This window comes from Panthera pardus, unplaced genomic scaffold (genome assembly GCF_024362965.1).
Source record: "Panthera pardus isolate Hobbes unplaced genomic scaffold, ASM2436296v1 HiC_scaffold_6, whole genome shotgun sequence".
NCBI classification, from domain to species: domain Eukaryota; kingdom Metazoa; phylum Chordata; class Mammalia; order Carnivora; family Felidae; genus Panthera; species Panthera pardus.
The window spans coordinates 112,437,826-112,461,587 of record NW_026526991.1 but is presented as its reverse complement, the minus strand read 5'-3'; the positions used below and the strand labels follow the sequence as shown (position 1 = coordinate 112,461,587).

At 37.1% G+C, this 23,762-nt stretch overlaps 1 protein-coding gene across 4 annotated transcripts in view; it reads right to left on the bottom strand.

Annotated features, from left to right (window-relative positions):
• The window catches only part of ARHGAP12 (Rho GTPase activating protein 12), a 120,985-nt gene that overhangs the window by 77,328 nt on the left and 19,895 nt on the right, over window positions 1-23,762 (bottom strand). For all 4 annotated transcript variants that reach the window (XM_053895799.1, XM_053895800.1, XM_053895797.1 and 1 more), the window contains exon 3: window positions 22,564-23,318. In XM_053895799.1, the coding sequence (XP_053751774.1) occupies window positions 22,564-23,241 (678 nt within the window). In that variant the 5' untranslated portion in view covers window positions 23,242-23,318. The remainder of the gene's footprint in view (window positions 1-22,563; window positions 23,319-23,762) is intronic.

Genomic DNA, 23,762 nt, shown 5'->3' with positions numbered 1-23,762 from the left:
AATAACGGTCATGACACACCCACCAATTTCTTTTTTAAAATAAGTTCTGAATACATTTCTGACTATAGCGCACATTCTGTCTACCCTCCCAAAGTAAGGGACTGGATACCTTCCCACTCTATCAGTTTCTCAAAGAGAGGGGAGGCAGAACAATTCTCCCACTGTATGACATTTGGCTAGATTATGTGCTTAGGTACTGAGATTTTAATTAACATATGGCCCTCATCTGCAGAGAAGCTACTAGACACAAGACCAAAGAAGGCCAGATGTATGCTCTGGGCTCTAAGAGGCCAAAAATGGTAAGTAACATTCAGAGGATAGAATCTCCAAAATAAGACTAAGTCTACATCCACAGGATTTTAAATGAATGTCAGAAATAATAAACACGCTAAGAGTTAATACAGTCGAAGGAACAAGTGTTTCAAACTTAGAGAGTTTTGTTTAAATTTTGTTTTAATCAGATAGAAAGAAAAGTGAAAATCTACATTAAAAAAACTGTAGTAGTCAGAGCCTACCTAACCAAAACTGTTACCTGTAACTTCTCAGAGTTTTCATGAGAGAGGAATTAGGCAAATGATATCTGGTAGTATAATTATTTTTTCCCCCAAAACCGCATTGAGTATGTCCTAGAAACACTACAAACTAACATATTACTATGAAGATAACTAACAGTAATAATTATGATGACAACAACAGTCTTGGTTTCTTTAAAGAAGGGTTCAATAATCTTTCATATATTACTGATACTAATACACTAAGCATGGCTTACAATACACTAAATTATAAGCCTCCTACAGGCAGAAACTAGACAAGACTTCATTTTATCAGGCACAGAGAAAGTCTTTAGTAAGTGGAGAAGGAAACATAGATACTGGACATCCCTACCTTACTAAGGGAAATTAGGCTAAAATTTCTGTACCCCAAGAAAATGGACTGAGATTTCATTACATTAAGAAATATTTATTCCCTAAGACTTATATTAATTATCCCCTTACCCAAACTTGCTTCAAAGTTCAGCTCAACAAGCATAACAAATAAAAGGAGAGAAGTGCTATGAATTCATCTTATAACAAAGTAGTGAAAAAGTTCCATCACTAATTAAGGTATCTCTCAAACTGTATGCTATGTTTAAGGCAGAACCAATACAGCAGGCAGGCTTTTTTTTCTTTTGGTAAGTTTTCTATTTTCTAACTTCAGCATAAAAATATTTAAAGCAGTCTGACTCCTTCCTCTTTTCCATCTTTACTAGAGACATTAAGTCTTTCACTTCTTGTCATTTCTATTTCTGCTTACTCAAGGTTTTCAGGTCTTGAAACTGAGTATTTTCACTATGCTTTCCTTGTGGGAATGTGACCCTATGTACAATAACTGATTTAAGTATTAACTACTTCTTTTTTTTATTTTTTTTTTTAACGTTTATTTATTTTTGAGACAGAGAGAGACAGAGCATGAACGGGGGAGGGGCAGAGAGAGAGGGAGACACAGAATTGGAAGCAGGCTCCAGGCTCTGAGCCATCAGCCCAGAGCCCGACGCGGGGCTCGAACTCACGGACCGTGAGATCGTGACCTGAGTTGAAGTCGGACGCTTAACCGACTGAGCCACCCAGGCGCCCCAAGTATAAACTACTTCTAAGGCATGAAATTTCCAACATTTTAGTATTGTCATAATTCATAATATTTCATATGGGTTTACAACAAAAATTAATTCTATATATTATTAAAAGACCACTGAATATATGCTTTCTGATCTAACTGATGCAGATTTTAACAAAGAATTAACCTACCAATCTCTCTAACTGAAAAAAAGAGTTTAGCCAAAAAGTATATAGTCAAATTTTAAGACATTTTATCAAAAATGTTTATTATCATCAACCACTAAACCACTCACAAATACCCTTTTCCTTCTAAGGGAAGAATTCTGCAAGGCCTCAATCAAATACCATTTCACAAAGCCAAATGCAGACTTTCACCACAACAGCAATTCTCAAACTTTTTGGTCCCAGAGTCCCTTTATACTCTTAATAATTACTTGGGAACACCAAAGGGCTTTTGTTTATCTATGTTCTATCAATTGCTATTTAGTTATTAGGAATTAAGACAAAGAAATTTTAAATTATTTGTTAAATTCATTTAAAAATAATAAGCTCCATTATGTTAACATAAATATATATTTATGAAAACTAAAAACAGTCTCCCCCCAAAATTAGTGAGAAAGATGGCATTGTTTTACATTTACAAATCTCTTTATTGTCTGGATTCACATATCTACTTCTGCGTGAAGTCTTTTGTAATATGTTGTTTTGAACTACATGAAGGGAAAATGGTTTATACAGATATGGAAATGGAAAAGGGGGAAGTATTTTAATAGTCCTTCCAGATAACTGTGAACATTCTTTTCTGTCACTCTGCCAAAACTCAACAAGTGATAGATTCTAAAGATTAGCTGCAATGTGGAATCTAAAATTGCAACGATCAATTATTTGTTCGTTGGCACATTAAAAGTCCATTGGTCTATCTTGCCTTTGAATGACTCTTGTATTCATCATGCTTTGGTCATTTGAAAAATACTAATTCACTGAGTTACATTTATCTTCCAAATGTTGAAACATTTCATTAGACAGTATCAAAAACAAAGAACAAAACACAATTCTTAATACCACCGGTGTTTCATCAGAAAAGTCTTGAGACTGGGGCGCCTGGGTGGCTCAGTTGGTTAAATGTCTGGCTCTTGACTTCAGCTCAGGTCATGATCTCATAGTTCATGAGTTCAAGCCCCACATCAGGCTCTGCTTGGGATTCTGTCTCTCTCCTTGTCTCTGCCCCTCCTGCATTCTCTCTCTCAAAATAAATAAAAAGGAAGGAAGGAAGGAAGGAAGGAAGGAAGGAAGGAAGGAAGGAAGGAAGGAAGGAAGGAAGAGGGAGGGAGGGAGGGAGGGAGGGAGGGAGGAAAAAAGGTCGGCCGGTCTTGAGACTGAGAAGCTATAAGCTCACGGCAGCAGATATAAGTTTTTAAAATTCTCATTTTTGGGGCATCTGGATGGCTCAGTCAGTTAAGCACCTGACACTTGATTTCAGATCAGGTCATGATTTCATGGTTCGTGGGATCTAGCCCAACATCAGGCTCTGTACTGACAGCATGGAGCCTGCTTCGGGGTGTGTGTGTGTGTGTGTGTGTGTGTGTGTGTGTGTGTGTGTGTGTGTCTGCCCCTCCCCAGTTCATGCTTGCCCACTCTTGCTCTCACGCTCTCAAAATAAATAAACTTTAAAAATATAAAATAAAATAAAATTCTAATTTTCACTTTAAAGCTTGAATTTTATCATTTGCAACAACTGTTGTTTTCCTGAAAGTAATGGGCTTACTTTGTTCATATCTGAGAAAATATCTAACATATGCCCTAGTGTGAATACCGCTTCTCATTCTTTCAGGTAAAACTGGTGTTCCATGAAAAGTGACTGGTTCAACTCCTAACGCAAACAAGAATGTCAGATTTTTTATATAGTTATATTTAAGTACTTTTTAAAGGTGTAAGTATTCCCCTGACTGTGCAAACTGAGAATATGGAATTGTTTCTTCAGAGTAGTAAGAAAGTCATCTCTATCTACCTTACAAAGCAGTGGTGAAGCAAGCGCATATGTACGCATCTCTCCCGGTGCCTGATACATTAAAGATGCTCAGCAATGGCTAGATCCATTCACCTTCCTCTCTCTCACTACAGTATTGGTTATTTTTGTGAATCCCCTCTATTTTTGTATCTCTCATTAAAAATCAAGTTGCCATTCACCCACTTCAAATCACTTTGGAACTACTGAATTTTACACTGCTCTGAGTCAGAAAAGCAGGCAAGTAACTAATGTTCAACCACAGGTTACAGAAAGAGGGCTTCAGAAGTCAAATATCTTGTAGAAAGGCTCTGAGACAAAAATTTCTCTGGTTTGGAAGCCTATTCCTGCACCTCTTTCCTTAATGTACCAAATTACATTCATGATTTTCCAGAAATCTGAGTGGTGTTACTATACCCCACTTCAAAATAATTATGGTGATAAAATTATTTGGTAGTCATTCTGAGTCTAAACCATCTGTCTGGCATTTACTGAAGCAATTGCTAAAGATATTCTATGCATACAGATGAGATTTTTCTGAAGAAAAATGCAAAAAATGTTTCCACATCTGTTGTTTTTGTTGATATGTCACCTAGATTAGCAAATTCTTTCCTAGGAAGAAAACAGGGTGAAAACACAAAACATGTATAATGTACACATTTTTTAATGACTCTATTAAGATTATCTTTTCAACCACATTTTCCATTACTACTCTACTACAATCATACTACAATTATAGGTATGTATATACACATACACATATATACATCAAGAGACAGAGAAAGAAATTCCCAATATCGCAAGTCAACTGACACAATGACTTTAATCTTTAAATATGTCGACTTTTTAAAGTCATAGAATAGAATATTCAGGCATTTAAGTATATCAGAATCCATCTACAGAAGTGAAAAAAATGTATATGTAATTGATCTTACACAGTATGCAAAAATTCTGAAACATAAATACATTAATTCCATATTCCAAAAGATAGATCCCAGTGTACAGCAAATAACTGTGCTATCTGAACATGTATTGTTTCTGTCCAGCATTCTCCTTTTCCTGTGCTAGCACCAGCACCTTTCCTTTCTTTGGTTATCTGCCTTCCCCCAAATATGTGACTCTACCCTGCACACCTCACACCTTTGTGAAGGATTGGCACAAAACACAGTGATTTCTGACAAATCAGAATACTCAACCAACCTACACTCTACAGAGATGAATACAGACTTAATTAAGCTAGGTTCAGATGTCCCTGCAAAGGACTTGAGATATGAACTTCATATCTTTCTTCTGGCTCTAACTGTGATGACAAAAGCCTGGAATATTCAGCTGCATATCTGGTGAATTAGGGTTCTCCAGAGAAACAGATCCAACAGGATATATGTGTGTATATATAGAGAAAGAAAGATTTATTTTAAAGAATTGGCTCATGCAATTGTGGTGGACTGGCAAATCCAAAATCTGCAGGGTAGGCTGGCAAGCTGGAGACTAAGGGAAGAGTACCAGTTCGAGTTCAAAGGCAGTCTACAGGCAGAATTTCTTCTCATTTTGGGGAGGGTCTATCGTCTGCTCCATTAAGCCCATCCACATTATGGAGAGTAATCTGCTTTACTCAAAGTTCATTGACTTATACGTAAATCTCATCCAAAAAACACCTTCACAGAAACATTCAGAATAATATTTAACCAAATATCTGGGCGCCATGGTCCAGCCAAGTTGACAAATAAAATTCAGCTCGTCATCACAAGTTCTCCTCTTGTCAACTGTAGGCATATCATATTAAGGTGGTGGTGGTTTTTTTTTTTTTTTTTTTAATCAGTACTGGCTTCACTATACAGATTATTCACTACATTATTTGCTGTCAAAAGTTTACTGGAAGAAATAGGTAGGACACAATCTTTGGCTTTAAAGGCTATACTCTGAAGAGAACAAGATATGCACAAAAATTTGCTCTTCCTATTTTTTGGCACAGAGAAGTCCTCTCCATTTGAAATCTGGATCTTCAAAACTCCATATGCTGAACCAGAATCAGTCTGGGTATTCCATCCTTGCTAGCTCCATCCCTGGCTTTCAGAACAGCTGGTGTCAATGACTGACCTGATATGAACAGATATAATGTGAGAAGACCCAGAGAATCAATCTCAGAAACAGAGGATATGGTTGATAACTATACTGTCTGCCTGGCACCTCTCCCTTATTCTGGGAACAGCATACCTACTATTTCTTTGGGAGAACTGTTTCTCTGTAAATTCCAACCATGCGGTTTGGGTAGGGTCCCTGGCCATAAGTACAAGCATGTCACAAGCCAAGCCCAATTTCTTCTCTGAGATTTTCTAAACTAGAACTAAGAAAAGAAAATAAGATACTCTACTATAAAACTGAGGATGTGATCCTAGTAGTTGCCAGCAACTCATCTACAGCCATGAGGAAGAAGTCTGTTTGGAAGAATAACAAAATCATGGAGACAGAATCAGAGATATGAGACACAAGTGATAAAAGGAATCCTAACAGTGAACAAGGCCCTAGCTCTAATGAATAAACACTTCCTGTAGCCTGGTTACATGACCCACTAAATTCCCTTCTGCCTCACCTAGTCACAGTTGGTGTCTACCACTTAACAGCTACATTCTGACCAATCACAGGGATTAAAGCAGAAAAAAGTAAATGAATGTAAAATAAGACCAAATGCATTAGGAATCAAAGTAGAAGGACAGGTAGAGTTTAGAAGAAAGTTGAAAGACACCTTAGAAAATGAAAAAGTGAGAAAAGGTCAGAGAAGAGGTGAAAGGGAGGTGGACATAAAAGGTGAACTGTGAGCCCAATGAAACTGTATGCATGAATGCACATGGAGGCACTTTCTTAGACGATTCATTCCTTTCCCTAGATCCTCAAAAGATCAAAACAAAAACAATTTAGAAAGAAGGAGCCTGATAAATAGATCTATGCTAAAATAAAACAGGCTCTTTGTTCCAGAAGGAAGCTAAGATCAGTTATCCTAAAAGACCTCAATCAATTTTGCCTTCAGCTTCACCCCAAATACAACTTCAAGCTCATCTAGCTCCTCTACCAAACTGCCATCTACCCAGATATTTATTCCTAAATTTCCTTAAAGAAGATTTATCAATTTTTACTCCATAATTACTCAGCCTAAAACTTCCACTTGAAGAATCCAGGTTTCTGGGGGCACCTGGGTGGCTCAGTAAGTTAAGTGTACAATTTCAGCTCAGGCTGTGATCTTGAAGTCCATGGGTTCAAGCCCCACATCGGGCTCTGTGCCAACAGCATGGAGCCTGGAGCCTGCTTTGGATTCTGTGTGTCCCTCTCTGCCCCTCCCCCGTTCCCACTCGGTCCCTCTCTCTCAAAAATAAACATTAAAAAAATTGTTTTAATAATAATAAAAATAAAACCAACTTTTAAAACTATTTTTCTTTCCTATTTAATTAAGTAGAAAGGTGTGACTAGAAGATGATCCTGTGAAGCAGAAACAGATGTCATTCAGGGAGGAAAATATAAACAAAGGAAAGTTAAGGACACTAAATAGTTTTAAAACATCAACATTCTGCCTAGATGCAGCTAAGTAATGACTCCACTGGTTCCAGCAGTGTGGCAGCGGAAGGATTTAACAAAAAGATCTATTAACAGTGAACAAAGATTTGGATGACAGGAGACATTATTAGTTTTTGCTATACAAAGCTAATTTAGATCTGTTTTTAGAGTCAGCACCATCTATGTGGAAATGGATTTAGGAAAATCTCTAACAAACCCTGAAACATTTTATACCTATTCCTGTATTAACCAGAAAATCCAATTAGCCTGAAAAATTACATCCCTCAAGCATTCTTCTTTGCATAACAGATATTCTATTTGTATGTTAGTTTTTAAAATATTCCCTATAGTGAAACTGCACATACAATATAAATGTTTGTAAATATACAAACATACATATGTATAGTTAAATTTGAATTTTTAAACACAATAAACATCTATTTCAACAGCCAACACAATTTGGCAATAAAGGGACTAAAAGGAAATATTTAAATGTTTTTTCAATTAGAAACGAAGTGTAAATCTATAACAAATAAGGAACTGATCTTGTGAACCCAGAGAAGAATAACACCTCAAAATGTTGATGAACTGCTCCATATATAATTTAATTTCCAGATTAATTTAAGATAGGTTTCAAATGCATTAGCTTATCATGGTCAGTGAAGACACTCCTTTATAAACATATCTGCCAACATAAAAAGCTAGAACTTAATCCAAACATTTCTAGATTTATGGTCATCATGATAAACATTCATATTGTATTTTTAAAATAATGATTCTAGGCATTAGAGTTGTTTGGCCTTCCTAAATTTATGGCAGGTTGTCAGTCCTCATTTCTCTGTCTGGCACGAGCCCATAGATAAAGGTCTACAAAATACCATTTCTACTCTCCAGTTTTTGTGGGTTTTTTTAAAAGTTTGTTTGTTTGCCTATTTATTTATTGGGGGAGAGAGAGAGAGAGAGAGACAGAAAGAAAGAAGTGGGTGGGTGAGGGAAAGTGAGAGGGAGAGAGAGAGAATCCCAAGCAGACTCTGCACTGTCAGCATGGAGCCCAACTCCAGGCTCAAACTCATGAACCTTGCAATCATAACCTGAGCCTAAATCAAGAGTTGGATGCTTAACTGATTGAGTCACCCAGGCACCCCTTACTCTCCAGTTTAAGACCATACTTTCTACCTATAGGGAACTGGGAAACTTGATACTCCAGGCTGATATGTCATATATTAAAGGGGCATTAGTGAGATCATGAAGGGAAAACAGGGTATCAGGAGCAAAATGTACAGTTTTTAAGGCTATTTAAAGGTTTAGAGCTCTGAACTAACATACTGATTTTCAAAGTTTCATATTCTTATCAACCATTAATATGAACTTTGAAATGACCTAAAAACCTACTGCTCTAAGAAAGACAATAAATATGATGTGTCCATTTCACTGCAAGTGAAGGGCCAAACTGAATTTTATAATTTTGACTCAAATTCTGGAATCTCTAAAACCAACTCCTCCAACTTCATCTCCCTAATATTCTTTGATAAAATCCATGCTGCAAGCAAGGGTCACAATACTTCTCGGTTACTTTTCAAAAAGGAACATGCCTTTGATGGGACATTAATCTAGGTTTCCCTTTCCCCTTTGACTTCATGCATTTGTAGCTAAACACTGGTCATCATTCCAGAAACATTCAGCATATGTATTATGTACCATGCACTACACTAAGGGCACTCGATATGCAGAGATAGACAAGACATAATAACTAGTATGGCCTGGAGATTACAGACTGACTAAAGAAAAAGAAGAAAATAATCATAAATGCAGTGAGTACAACAAAGGAGGAGTACAGGACGCAATGGGAGTTTATGATGAGAGGGTATCTCAGAGATGCCAAAACTAACAAGACTGTTAAGAGGTCAAGAAAATTAATACTTGGGGCAGCTGATACTTGGGTGACTCAGTCGGTTGAGCATCCAACTTCAGCTCAAGTCATGATCTCACAATTCTTGGGTTTGAGCCCCACATCAGGCTTTGCGCTGACAGTGCAGAGCCTTCTTGGGATTCTCTGTTTCCCTCTCTCTGCCCCTCCCTAGCTCATGTTCTCTCTCTCTCTCTCTCAAAAATAAACATAAAAAAATTTTTTAAAGAAAATTAATACTTAAAAAGTACCACTGAAAACTTATCAATTACCTTCCATTCTGGGAAAAAGAAGTAAATGTGCTTTTCCCTATTCCTCACACTAAGTACAAATAAAAACACTGGATGTAATACAAAACAAACACAAGAACACATCTGTCCACCCACAAATGAATGGATAAAGATGTGGTGGTACACACATACACACACAGTCTCAGCCATAAGAAAGAATGAGATCTGCCATTATTACAACATGGATGGCCCTAGAGAGTATCATGCTAAGTGAAATAAGCCAAACAGAGAAAGACAAATACCATATGATTTTACTTACATGTGGGATCTGAAAAGCAAAACAAATAAACAGAAACAGACTCACAAATAGAGCACAGACCAGTTGTTGCCAGAGGGAAGAGAGTGAGGGGAATGGATTAGGAATTACTATTATTAAATTATTAAAACACACACAGACTCTGAAAAGTAGAGAGAAAGTAGACCAACTAGTGACCTCAGGACCCAACGAACAACATGGTGGTGAGTTTCCTATGTTTAATTTTGGCTTCATATATCCCAGATTTGAAGGCAGAAGTCAGCAAAAAACAGAAACACTAACAGACAGACTAAAAGGCCCCAACAAATCCCTGCTCTAACAAAAGGACCAAAAAAGAGGAAGATTTAGCAAGACTGAAAACTTTTATACATAACCACTCTGCATCAGCCAAATGCTACATAGAAAAAAACCCCAACAGTCTCACCACATATTACCAACAATGGCAAACAGGTAACCTAGATCTTCACACTTACCAGGCTGGAACAAGGCACTCCAAAATGCCCACCTGAGTGGTGTCAGAGAAGGCAGAAGAAGAAACTAGGAGTCATTACCAGACAGTAACAAGATAACCTCTACCCCCAACACACACACACACACACACACACACACACACACACACACACACAGCCTACTGGGAGAATCAGAACTTACGTTACTGCCAAACAGCAAGGAAGCCATCCTCTAACCCGCGGTGTTAGTGGAAGCCAGGTGGACCAAGTAATGAGGTAATTCAACCCCTCCTAGCCAGGGAGGTAGCAGAGAGATTTAGTGAGGAACCAGACATTAATGAGAAACTCTCAGAAAAGCTCCCAAACATGGATAATTGAGAAATTTAAAGCCTCTGCTACCTACAACCACAGCAAAATTTAAACACAATTCAATATCTTGCCAGATTAGCCTAACACTAGAGGTCTAGTCACTTCAGTTCCCCTTACCCAATAGAACATGTCTGGCTTTCAACAAAAAATCAGAAGATATGGCAAAAGACAAGAAAAAAATTTGAAGAGATAACATAAAGCAAGCATCAGATATGGCACAGATCTTCAAATTATCAGGGAATTTAACTTCTATTAATATCTTAAGAGCTATAAAAGAAAAAAATTCAAAAACAAATAAGTAATGTAAGCAGAGAGATGGAAAAGCTAAAACAGAATCAAAAAAAAATTCCAGAAATTAAAGCACTGTTAAAAAAAAAAATAGAAAATGCCTTTGATGGGATGATCACTAGAATGGACATGGCAGGGAAAAGAATCAATGAGCATGCAGATATGTCAAAAGAAACGTCCCAAATTGAAAACAGGATAAATATCAAAAAACCTACAGAAAGGCAGGTCATATGCAAACTGCAAAAAAACAAAGATCAAGAGAAAAGCTTATAAGAAGCCAAAAGAAAAAAAACACCTGAACTACTGAAGAATTATAGCATACTTCTCATCAGAAACCAAGCAAACAAAAAGAGAAGGGTGAAATATTTAAAGTGTTGAAAGAACCAAAATCACCAATTTTCTTTGTATCCAAGGATTTTATGCAGCAAAATGAAGCAGAAATAAACACCTGCTTTAACAAACAAAACAAGGAATTCAGCACCACATCTGCCCTGAAAGAAACATTAACATTGTTAAAATGGCATCATTCCCCAAACTATCTACAGACTTCTGACCATCTTTATCAGACTTCCAGCTGTCTTCTTTGCAGAAACTGACAAGCTGATTCTAAAATCCACATAAAATGACAAAGGAGCCAGAAGAGACAAAACACTCTTGAAAAAGAATAATAAAGTAGAAGGGACAACACTTTGAACTTTCAAAACAGTAATCAAGACAGTCTATCTAGCACAGGCATAAGGATATACATATAAATCACTGGAGTTGAACAGTTCAGAAATAAACACATGTCTATGGTCAACTGATTTTCAACAAAGTTGCCAAGACCATTCAATGAGGGAAAGAAAGTCTTTTCAAGGAATGGTCCTGGAAAAAAAAAATTAAGTTGGACCCTTACTTTATACCATACATAAAAATGAACTCAAAATGGATCAAAACTAAATTTATGAGCTAAAACTATTGGGAGAAAATGAAGGACTATCTTCCTGACCTCATATTTTGCAATGGAGATGCACTAAAAGCACTAGCAACAAAGACACTAAAAGCACAAAATTAAAAAAAAATGGGTAAATTGGACTTGATCAAAATTTAAAACTTGTACTTAAAAGCACATTATCAAGAAAATGAGAAGACAACCCACAAAATGGGAGAAGTATCTGCAAATCATGTGGTAGCAGGCTATACCTAGGCTATATAAAGAACTCTTACAACTCAAATAAAAAGACAACTTAATAATGGGCAAAAGATCTGAACAGACATTTCTCCAAGGAAAATACACAAGTAGTCAATGAACCTATGAAAAGATACTCAACATCATTAATCATGAGGGAAATGCAAATCAAAGCCACAATGGAATACCACTTCACACCCACCAGGACAGCTGTGATAAGTCAGATACTAACCAGTCCTAAAGAAGATATGGAAAAATTGGAACCCTCATATATTGCTGGTGGGAATGCAAAACAGTATAGGCACTTTGGAAAACAGTCTGGCAGTTACTCAAACAGTTAAACACTGAGTTACCCTATCACCTAGCAATTCCACTCCTAGGTATTTACCCAAGAGAAGTAAAAACATATACCCACACAAAAACTTGTACACAAGTGTTTATAACAATATTATTCACAGTAGCAAAAAAAAAAGGATGAAAACAAGCAAAATGCCTAACAAGTGATGGATAAACAAGAGATTATTATTCCACCATAAAAAGGAAAGATGTATTGATACATGCTACAACATAGATGAACACTGAAAACATTACGCTAAGTGAAAGAAGCCAATCACAGAAAAGCACATCTTATATGATTCCACTAAAATGAAACATTCAGAACAGGAAAATTTACAGAAATAGGAAATAGATTAAAGGTTGTTTGGGGCAGGGGTGGATAGAGGAATAGCGAAGTGATAGCTAAAGGGTACAAAAAACTACAAAACTCTAATGGAAAGACATCAAGAGCAAGTCTAAATAAATGAACACATATTCCTTGCCCATGGATTGGAAGACTCAATAGTGTTAAAACATCAATTCTTCCCAACTTGATCTATAGATTCGATATAATTCCAGTCAAAATCCCAATTAACTCTTTTATACATAACAAATTGAATCTAAACTTAATATGGAAAGGCAAAAGACCTAGAAGAGTCAACACAATACTGACGAATGATAAAGCTGGAAGACATGCACTCCCTAGTTTCAACACTTACTATAAAATTACACTAATCCACACAGCATGTTATTGGCAAAAGAATGACACAAAGATCAATGGAACAAAACAGCCCAGAAATATATCACACACAAATGGTCAACTGACCACTAACAAAGGAACAAAGGCAATTCAACAGAGAAAGGAAAGTCTTTCCGTACATAGTGGGAACAACTGGAGATAGATAGATATATGTATATCATATACATATACATATAATATACATATACAATATATATAATATATATAATATATATATACATATATACACACATATACACAAAAAATCTAGACAAAAACTTTACACCTTTCACAAGAATTAACTCAAAATGGGTCACAGACGTAAACATAAAATGCAAAACTATACATATTCTAGAAAACAGAGAAAATCTATATGATCTTAGATTTGGCAATGAGTTTTTGGATACAACAGTAAAAACACGGTCTGGGAGAAAAAAATTAAATTTTGCACTTTATTAATAAAATTTAAAAATTCTACTCTGTGAAGGTCACTGTTATGAAAATAAAAAGATAAGCTACAGACTAGGAGAAAGTATTTGTAGATATATATAGAGAGATATATACATATATATATAGAGAGAGAGAGAGAGAGAGATATCTGATAAAGGATTTGTATCCAAAACATACAATGTGATTTTAGAAAAACCTCCTAAAACTCAACAATAAACACAATTTTAAAATGGGCAAAAGATCTAGACATCTTACCAAAGAAGATAAAAAGACAGCAAAGTAAGCACAGGAAAGGATGCTCAATATCATTTGTCATTGGGGAACACAGATTAAAACAATCAGATCCTACACATCTATTAGAATGACTAAAATCCAAAAAACTAACAATACCAAATGCTGGTTCACCATCTTCATGTTCATGCAGAACAGGAACTCTACTACTGATGGGAATACAAAATGGTATAGGCACTTTAAAAGATAATTTGACAGTTTCTTACAAAGGTAAACATAGTTTTGGGGTGCCTGGGTGGCTCAGTCTGTTAAGCGTCAGACTTTGGCTCAGGTCATGATCTCATGGTTCGTGAGTTCAAGCCCCGTGCTGGGCTCTGTGCTGACAGCTCAGAGCCTGGAGCCTGCTACAGATTCTCTGTCTCCCTCTCTCTGCCCCTCCCCTGTTTGTGATTTCTCTCTCTCTCTAAAAGAATAAATACATATTAAAAAAAAAAAAAGGTAAACATGGTCTTACCATACTATCCAGCAATCTTAGATATTTATCCAAGGTATTACCCAATTGTTCTTAGGTATTTCCCAACTCATCTGAAATTTATGTCCATACAAAAAAACTTCATGCAAATATTTATTGCAGCTTTATTCACAATTGTCAAAAATTGGAAACAACCACCAGTCCAAAAGATGAACGGATAAACAAATTGTGGTATATCCCTACAAAACATTCAGCAATAAAAGCAATGAGCTATCAAGCCATGAAAAGACATGGATAAGTCTTAAATATACATTGCTAATTAAAGAAGCCAATTGAAAAAGGCTACCTACCTACTGTAGGACTCCAATTAAAAGATACTCCAAAAAAGGCAAAACTACAGAGAGAGTAAAATAATGAGTGGTTGCCAAGAGTGGGAGGGGAGGGAAGGGGAGAGAGGGTGAATAACCGAAGTACAAGGAATTAGGGGGGTGAAACTATTCAGTGTGATACTGTAATTATGGATACACAATAGTATGCATTTGTCAAATCCCACTGAACTTTACAGCTCAAAGAGGAAACCTCAATGTCTCAATGTATGCAATTTTTTAATATAGAAACTCAAGGTGGGGTGGGGAATCCCAAAACAGAAAGCAGAATATGATTTTTTTAAATGTTATAAATGTATGCAGCAACCTCATTAAACTGGGGGGGCGGGGGTGGGTAGGGTGATGATCAAAGAAACTTTGAAAATGAGTCTGTAAAACTAAAATCAAAAAGAACTGAATTTTGGGGTGCTTGGGTGGCTCAGTGAGCTAGCTATCCAACTCTTGATACTGGCTGGGGTCGAGCCCCATGACGGGCTCCGCACTGGGCATGGGACCAACTTGGGATTCTCTCTTGCTGCCACTCCCCAGCTTGTGAGCTCCTACTCTCTTGCTTTCTCTCAAAATAAACAAACATTAGGAAACAAAAACAAAAACAAAAACAACTGGAGCGCCTGGGTGGCTCAGTCAGTTGAGCATCTGACTCTTGGTTTCGGCTCAGGTCATGATCTCACGGTTTCATGAGTTTGAGCTCCGTGTGGGGCTCTGTGCTGGCAGAGCAGAGCCTGCTTGGCGTGCTAGCTCTCTTTCTCTCTTTCTCCCTCTCTCTGTCCCTCCCTGATTTGTGCTCTTTCTCAAAAATAAATAAAAACTTTAAAAATAAAGTAAAAAAAATAACTGCATATGAAGTACTATATTCTATTTAATAAAGTTCTATCCACAAGGATACAAGTTAACAATTCTGATACTCCTATACACTTGTATTGAACAATTATGCAAATGGATAGTGGACAATGGAAGCCCCATTTCTCAATGTTGGGGAGGAAGTTTATAGATAAGCAATGATCCATGCAGGAAGAGATTACAGAGTGGAAGACATCAATATGAACCCAGGTTTAGCTCAACATAGGTGCAGATGATTACATATGGAAATAATTATAGATTGGGTATATATATGAGTTAGCATATCTATGTTTATTTCCTTGCTCTGTCAGCTCAGAGGGCCTAGAAGCCATGACATCCTAGTAGCATCAGCACACTAACACCCAGAACTTGGTTTCTAATACCATTCTCCAGTTAAAGAAACAAGGGACCCCACGGAGAAATGGCTGATTCTAGGGCTGGGGCATAAAATACAGAGGATGAGGGGCGCCTGGGTGGCGCAGTCGGTTAAGCGTCCGACTTCAGCCAGGTCACGATCTTGCGGTCCGTGAGTTCGAGCCCCGCGTCAGGCTCTGGGCTGATGGCTCGGAGCCTGGAGCCTGTTTCCGGTTCTGTGTCTCCCTCTCTCTCTGCCCCTCCCCCATTCATGCTCTGTCTCTCTCTGTCCCAAAAATAAATTAAAAAAAAAAAAAAAAAAAAAAAATACAGAGGATGAGCATGGAGCATCCTGAAGTGCCAGCAAGTAAGGAATGGCTAAAACACACATACACACACCTGAAAGAGTTCTCAAAGGCCAAAACTGAAATAATTGAGGAACAAAATATAGTAGTATTGATCATAATGCAAGGTATAAAGAAAAAATCTGTGAGTCTATACAGATATAAATAAATAACTGAATAAATGGTGCAAAACATACAAATTTCTCATATAAAATAATTCCAAATAATTTATGTAGACACTGTACACTCAAAGAGGTAGGGCATAATTCCTCCCCTTCTTATGTATGGGCCACTATAGCAACTTCCTTCTAAAGACCATGGTATGGAAAGGGAGGGAGAAAAAGAGTAACTTTACAGTGGAAAAATCTGACAATAACAGCTATCAGGTGATCAAGGTCACTATCAACACTGATAAATGATGTTCGTAGTTATTTACCCTTGACAAGATGTGATGAAAATGACATTTTACCTCTGTGTCTTCCTGCCCAAAAGTCTAGAACTACAGTCCAATCATGAGAAAAACATGAGACAAATTACAAAATAGGGTCATTCTACAACACCTGACCAACACTCCTCCAAACTGTCAAGGTCATTATAAACAAGGAAACTCAGAAAAACTATCAAAACCAAGAAGAACCTAAGGACACATAACTACTAAATGTAATGTGGTATTCAGGAAGAGATAAAAAAGAACATTAGATAGAAAATAAAGAACTCCTGAAAAAAGTATGGACTTTAGTTAATAATGTATCAATATTAGTTCATTAATTATGACAAATAAATCATACTAATATGTTAACAACAGTGAAAACTAGGTGTGGGGTATATCAGAAGTCTATAATTTCTTCACAATATTTCTTTAAGTCTAAAGGTGCATTAAAAAAGTTCAAAAGTAAGAATAAAAACAAATCGTGGGCGCCTGAGTGACTGTCAGTGGAGCATGAGACTCTTCACCTCAGGGTTGTAGGTTCAAGCCCCACATTTGGTGTAAAGATTACTTAAAAATATAATCTTTAAAAAAATAAATCAACTGTATTTCTATATACTAGTAATGAATATGTGAATACCAAAATTAAAAACTCAGTATCACTTACAATTGCTCTAAAAAATTTAAATACTTACGTGTAAATACAACAAAACACATACAGGACTTTTACCAAAAACTACAAAACGCTGATGAAAACAAATCAAATTAGATCTAAGTAAGTGGAAAGAGACACACAACATACACAGATTAAAGACACAACATAGTAAAAATGTTCATCTTCTCCAAAATGACATGGAAGTTAATGCACTTCCTATCAAAATCCCAGCAAGATGTTTTATAGATATGGATCAGACTCTTCTAAAATGTATGAGGAAAAGCAAAGGAATTAGAATAGCTGAGTAGTTTCCTGTGGCTGCCGTAAGAACTTAATACAAAGCGGCTTAAAATAACAAAAATTTATTCCTTGCCAGTTGTGGAGGTCAGAAGTCCAAAATCAGTATCACCAGGCTGAAATCAAGGAACTGGCAGGGCTGCACTTCCTCCAGAGTCTCTAGTAAACAATGCTTTCTTTGCCTCTTCCAACATCCGGTGGCTGCCAGTATTCCTTGGCTTGTGGCCACATCACTCATGTCTTCAAGGCCAGCATCTTCAAATCTCTCTGTGCTCCATCTTCACATAGCCTTCTTCTTTGTGTGCGATGCCCCCTCTGCTCTTCTCTTGTAAGGACATTTGTGATTACATGCAGGGTCCAGGAGAATTTCTTCATCTCAAAATCCTTAACTTAATCTTATCTGTATAAAGATCTTTTTCTTAAAAAAGAAATGTTCCAGGGATTAGGATCTGATATCTCTGGTGAATATCATTTAGCCTACTACAATAACTAAAACAATTTTGAAGAACAAATTGGGAGGAATCAGTCTACCAATTTTAAGACATATTATATAGCTACTGTAATCAACGATGTCTGAGAGGTGCCAGGTAAGCATCTGACTCTTGGTTTCGACTTGGGTCATGATCTTGCAGTTCTGTGGGTCTGAGCCCCACATTGGGCTCTGCACTGACAGAGTGGAGCCTGCTTGGGATTCTCTCTTCCTCTCTGCCCTTCCCCCACTCACCCTCTTTCAAAATAAATAAAATTAAATATTAAAAAAAATCAAGGATGTCTGATATTAGAGTACGGAAAGACACATATATGAGTGAAACACAATAGAGGATCCAGAAATAGATCCATACAAATATGGCCTACTGATTTTTCACAAAGATATAAAAGCAGTTTACACACACACACACACCCTCTGGAGAACCCTGACTAAACTAGCTATGCTGTTAAGAGTATAAAAAGACAAACTATAGACTGGGAGAAAATATTTGCAAACCATGTATCTGGCAAATGACTAGTATCTAGACAATATAAAGAACTCTCTACACTCAAGAGTACAAAAACAAACAGTCCAATTAAAAAATGGGCAAAAGATATGAAGGACATTTCAATTAAAAGGATCTATTGATGGCAAATGAGCATATGAAAAGATGTTCAACATCATTAGCTGTTAAGAAATGCAAATTATAATCACAAGATATTATTACACACCTTTCAGAATGGCTAAAAAAAAAAACAACCAAAAAACAAAAACAAAAAAACAGTGCAACATCAAATGCTAGTGAGCATGCAGAGAAACTGGATCACATATATTGCTGGTAGGAATATAAATGGTACAGCCACTCTGGAAAACAGTTTAGCAGTCTCTTTAAAAAATTAAACACACATCTACCATAACATTAGCAATACTCATGGGCACTTATGCCAGACAAACAAAAAGTTATGTTCACTCAAAAACCTGTGCAGAAATGTTTATATATAGCAGCTTTGTTTACAACAGCAGAAAACTGGAAACCTAGATTTTCTTCAATGGGTTAATGGTGAAACAAAGTGTGGTACATCCATATCACAGAATACTTGTCAACAACAAAAACAGCGAACACTGATACAGTTACCTGGATCAATCTCCAGAGAATTACGCTGAATGAATAAGCCAACCTCATAGCATATGATTCCATTTATATAATATTCTTGAAATGACAAAATTATAAAGATGGAGAACAAATTAGTAGTAACCAGGGTTAAGGAGGGATGGGGATGGGAGGAAAGAGGATGTGGTTATAAAAGGGCAATATAAAGGATCCTTGTGGTGATGGAAATGCTCAGTATCTAGATTGTACAAATGACAATATCTTTTTTTTTTTTTTAACGTTTATTCATTTTTGAGAGACAGAGCATGAGCAGGGATGGGGCAGAGAGAGGAAGACACAGAATCTGAGGCAGGCTCCAGGCTCTGAGCCATCAGCACAGAGCCCAATGCAGGGCTGAAACTCATAAACTGCAAGATCATGACCTGAGCCGAAGTCAGTCGCTCATCCAACTGAGCCACCCAGGCGCCCCACAAATGACAACATCTTTATCGTGATATGACAGTATAGTTTTGCAACTGGATAGAGGACACAAGGGAATCTCTCTGTATTATGTCTTACAACTGCTTTTATGAATCTACAAGCATCTCAAAATGAAAAGTTTAATTAAAGCAGATTGACCAATGACACTATAAGTCAGAAAAATAACAATCTCCTAGAAGACACATGAGGGGCAGGGGAGCAGCTCAAGGTTACAGAGGTGTATACGTAAGTCAAATCCATCAAGCTGTGCATTTAAGACTGCTGCAATTTACACACTTGATTGTATGCTCTGCCTCAGTAAAAGATTATTTTAAATTGTCATATGATTATTAATCTTGTTCACCATGATGATGGCATTGGCTGTGTATGAATGTTTTCAATTGTCTGTAAATTTATTTACCTGAGTACCTTTTAGCAGAAGCAGTTTAGGTAGAATGGTGGAGCTAGAAGTCCTACTAGAATGGGTTAAGGAGTGAGTGAGAAACAACAAAATGCAGAGAAGCAAATACATACAACTCTTCCCGGGAGTTGTCAATAAAAGAAAAGGGTGATAAAGTGATACTCAGAGGGGAAGGTATTATTGAAGTGCTTTACTAAAATGTGAAAAACACGAGATTTAAATGAGGGAGAAAACATGGTAAATAATCAACCACATGAGCACAATGCTGCATAATATTTAGCAGATATGGAGGGGAGAAGAGAGACAATGCTTGCACCACACAAGGGGAAAGGGGACTGCTGATACAGGTGTACCTATAGATTTGATGGTGGAAATAATAATAGAAATAACAACAACAACAGCTCTATTTTACTGAATACTTACTATGCTAGCCAGCCCCAACATGGACCCCAATGATCCTCATCTCCTGATACACATACCCTTTATGGTCTCCTCCCACATAGAATAGAAGTGAGATGTGTAATTAATAGGAAATGACAATGTATGACTTCTAAGACTGGCATAAAAGACAATGTAGCTTCTACCTTGCTCTGTCTTGGACTGCTCCTGAGGGAAAGCTGGTCTACAACACAAGCACCTGTGAAGAGGCCCAACTAATTTCATGTGAGTGAACCATTTTAGAGGCAGCTCCTCCAGCCCAAGCCAAGCCTTCACAAGACTACAACCTCATGAGACCCTGTGCCTTTAAAACCAGTCATTTAACCGGCTTCTGAGTTATGGACCACAGAAACTCTGAGAAGATGTTACAGTTTTAAGCCACTAGACTTGGGAGGAATTTATTAAATAGCAATAGATACATAATGTACTTATACGCAAAGCATAGTTGTAAGCATATTAGATATAGTAGCCCACTTAATCCTCAACAACCCTGTGATCCCATTTTAAAATGAGGAAACTGAGACACAGAGGTTAAGCACTTTGCCCCAATTATGGCAGAGCTGGTAAGTGGTATGGAATCAGATCCAAATCTAAAGCCAGTGCTATTAACTGCTGTGCAATACATCCTCCCCACAGCTGAAGCATTTCCATCCTAAAGCTTTTATTTAGGCTACAGACTAATAGAAGGTAATAGAAGGTAAAGTTATTTGACCTAAGAGAGCAGGGAAAAGCAGGTGAATGAGAGAAATGATAAAGTTTTGAAATACTTGTCATGAACAGTTAGGAAAAGGACCTGCCAGAGAAATTTAGCAGGATTTCCAAGCAGTGTTAAGGGCTCAGGAGAGGTCAGGAGCCATGAACTTCCATGCAGTGAATTTAAGATGACCATAATGAAGAGAACACAGGATTGCTGGGATACATAAATATAAAACATACCGTGAACTGTGATGGCTATCAGTAATAGAAAACGCATCTTTCCCAAGTCCCGCTAGTTCAAAAAGAAACTATGAACAGAAAAATTCCAGGAAACACTGTATATCCTATGTCAAAGTATCTCATAAAGACTGAAGAAATAGAAGCCTCCTAAGACACATGATGGTAAACTGGCAGTGCTACTTCATTAACTGCCCTGATCTCAAACATCAGAAATTTTTCTAGAGAATCTTCCCTTTTCCATTCAAAATGTCACAAAAAAATTAAAAGCTATAGTAAGAACAAACTAGTTCCATCAGAGTCAGACCACATCTAAGACCAGCCTCACAATTACTGACTTAACTTGATGAATAAATCTTACAACAGAGCTTTAGACCAAAAATTTATCAATTTACAATTTCACTTAAAATTAGACTTCTCCAGGGTACCCAGGTGGCTCAGTCAGTTAAGCAAACTACTTCAGCTCAGGTCATAATCTCCCAGTTCATGGGTTCAAGCCCTGCATCAAGCTCTGTGCTGACAGCTTGGAGCCTGAAGCCTGCTTCAGATTCTGTGTCTCCCTCTCGCTCTGTCCCTCCCCCACTCGTTCCATCTCTCTCGCTCTCTCTCTCTCAAAAATAAATAAAACATTAAAAAACATTTTTTTAATTAGACTTATCCAAATACATTCAAGTTTTGATTTCATGCAATTGCTTTTAATTTTATTTCACTTTACATGACAAGCTGGCATAAACTAATCTCAAAATAAAGTTGGATAAGGAGGAAAAAAATCAAATCACTGACACACAATCTTTTTCAGGCCAATGCTCCATGCAAACAAGTGTGTATATTTAAGCACTTAAGACACCAAAGTGCATGAATGAAGGCAAAGATTTGTCAGCTAGTTTTTAAATATTAGAGGTTAATAAACAAGTTTTAAAGAACAAGAGTTAGCAGCTAACATTCCAGTGACACCTTTCCTCATATTCCCACTATTACCTGAAAACTTATCACAAATAAGCCAAATGAGTACAATTAGAAAACAAAGTTGGTCTAGTAAAAGAAATATCACTGGGTAAGTAAATCCTTTCTACCCTATGCATTATCAATAGTGAAGACCAAAAAAAACTTTTCCACACTTGAGGCAGCTCTAGTCCCACAAAGGTACGAGAACTATGGAAACCATAAGGCCAACCTTTATGAACTCTACAAGTTATTACACTATTCTCCACCTCATTTAGTCAGGATAGAACCTATTCTAATAACAAAGCAAAATGAACAATGCCTAACTCCTACAAAGATTTTAATTAAAATCTGCAATATTTTTGTTATGGTAGTACAAGTGCTCCATCATTCTACTTTTCATCTTACCCTTATCTGCTCAGTGGAGCTGCTGCTAAGTTCATCACCAGATTCAGAATCCTGATGTACTCTTTCTGAGCCTTCTCCTGCTGAATCACAAGACTGTTCCTGGGAGAAGCTAGTTTTCTCTATGTCCAAGAACTCCGGGCCGGGAAAGTGACCAAATAAGCGCGTCCTATTCTGGCCAGAAACTTTAGGAGAATGTGAATCACTGTTAAACTTTCCATTATTATGGGTCAGGTCCAGGCTTAGGTTCACAGTCTGACATGGATTATAGTTGGGTCCAAAATTCTGATTGGCATCACGAATAAGACCTGTTCCTTGAACAGACGATGACGGCTTTCCAAAGCTCGAAAGCTCAGGCAATTTGTTCACATTTTCTGTTGACCTCTGAAGATGAAGACTCTGTATCATTTTCATAGAATTATTTGGCAGTCCAACTGCCTGTTTAACAGGTGGCATGAGAGCTTTACGGGTGACCTCCTTGACATACTGAGCTGGCACATAAAAGGCTTTGGAGTTCTCATCTGGTTTGACTTGCCACCAGTCGTCATTGGTCTTTTTCACCAAGATGTATCGTTCTCCTTGTTTTATCACGATCTTTCTGTCCTTAGCTTCATATTCATAATCATATTCCACTTCAATATACACTTGTCCTGGAATAGTCTTCCCACTTCTGTCAGCCATTTTTATTCAGTAATGTTCACCTCTCAAACAGGATGGTATGCCACATTATGGCTTTATGCCTTGTTGGATTAATACAGCTATTTTTATTTAAATGGAAGAAGAGAATAAAGAAAAAGTTAACACAGCCTGGATTTTTAATATTTATCCAAAAGCATCATATAATCAAGGTATTTAAAGAATACTACCAGGGCGCCTGGGTGGCTCAGTCGGTTACACGTCCGACTCTTGACTTCGGCTGAGGTCATGATCTCACGGTTCATGAGCTGACAGACTGTGCTGACAGCACAGAGCCTGCTTGGGATTCTCTCCCTGTCCCTCTCTCTGCCCCCTACCCTGCTAACATGGGAGTGCACTCTTTCCTTCTCAAAATAAATAAATAAACAGTTTTAAAAAATATTACCTTCACCCTCCAAAAAGTAAACATGTGTCTAATATCATATGTATTTTCCTACATTAAAAACATCCATTCTAACTGTAATCTACATTTTCCAGTCATTTATAAGCAAAACCAAACCAATTAC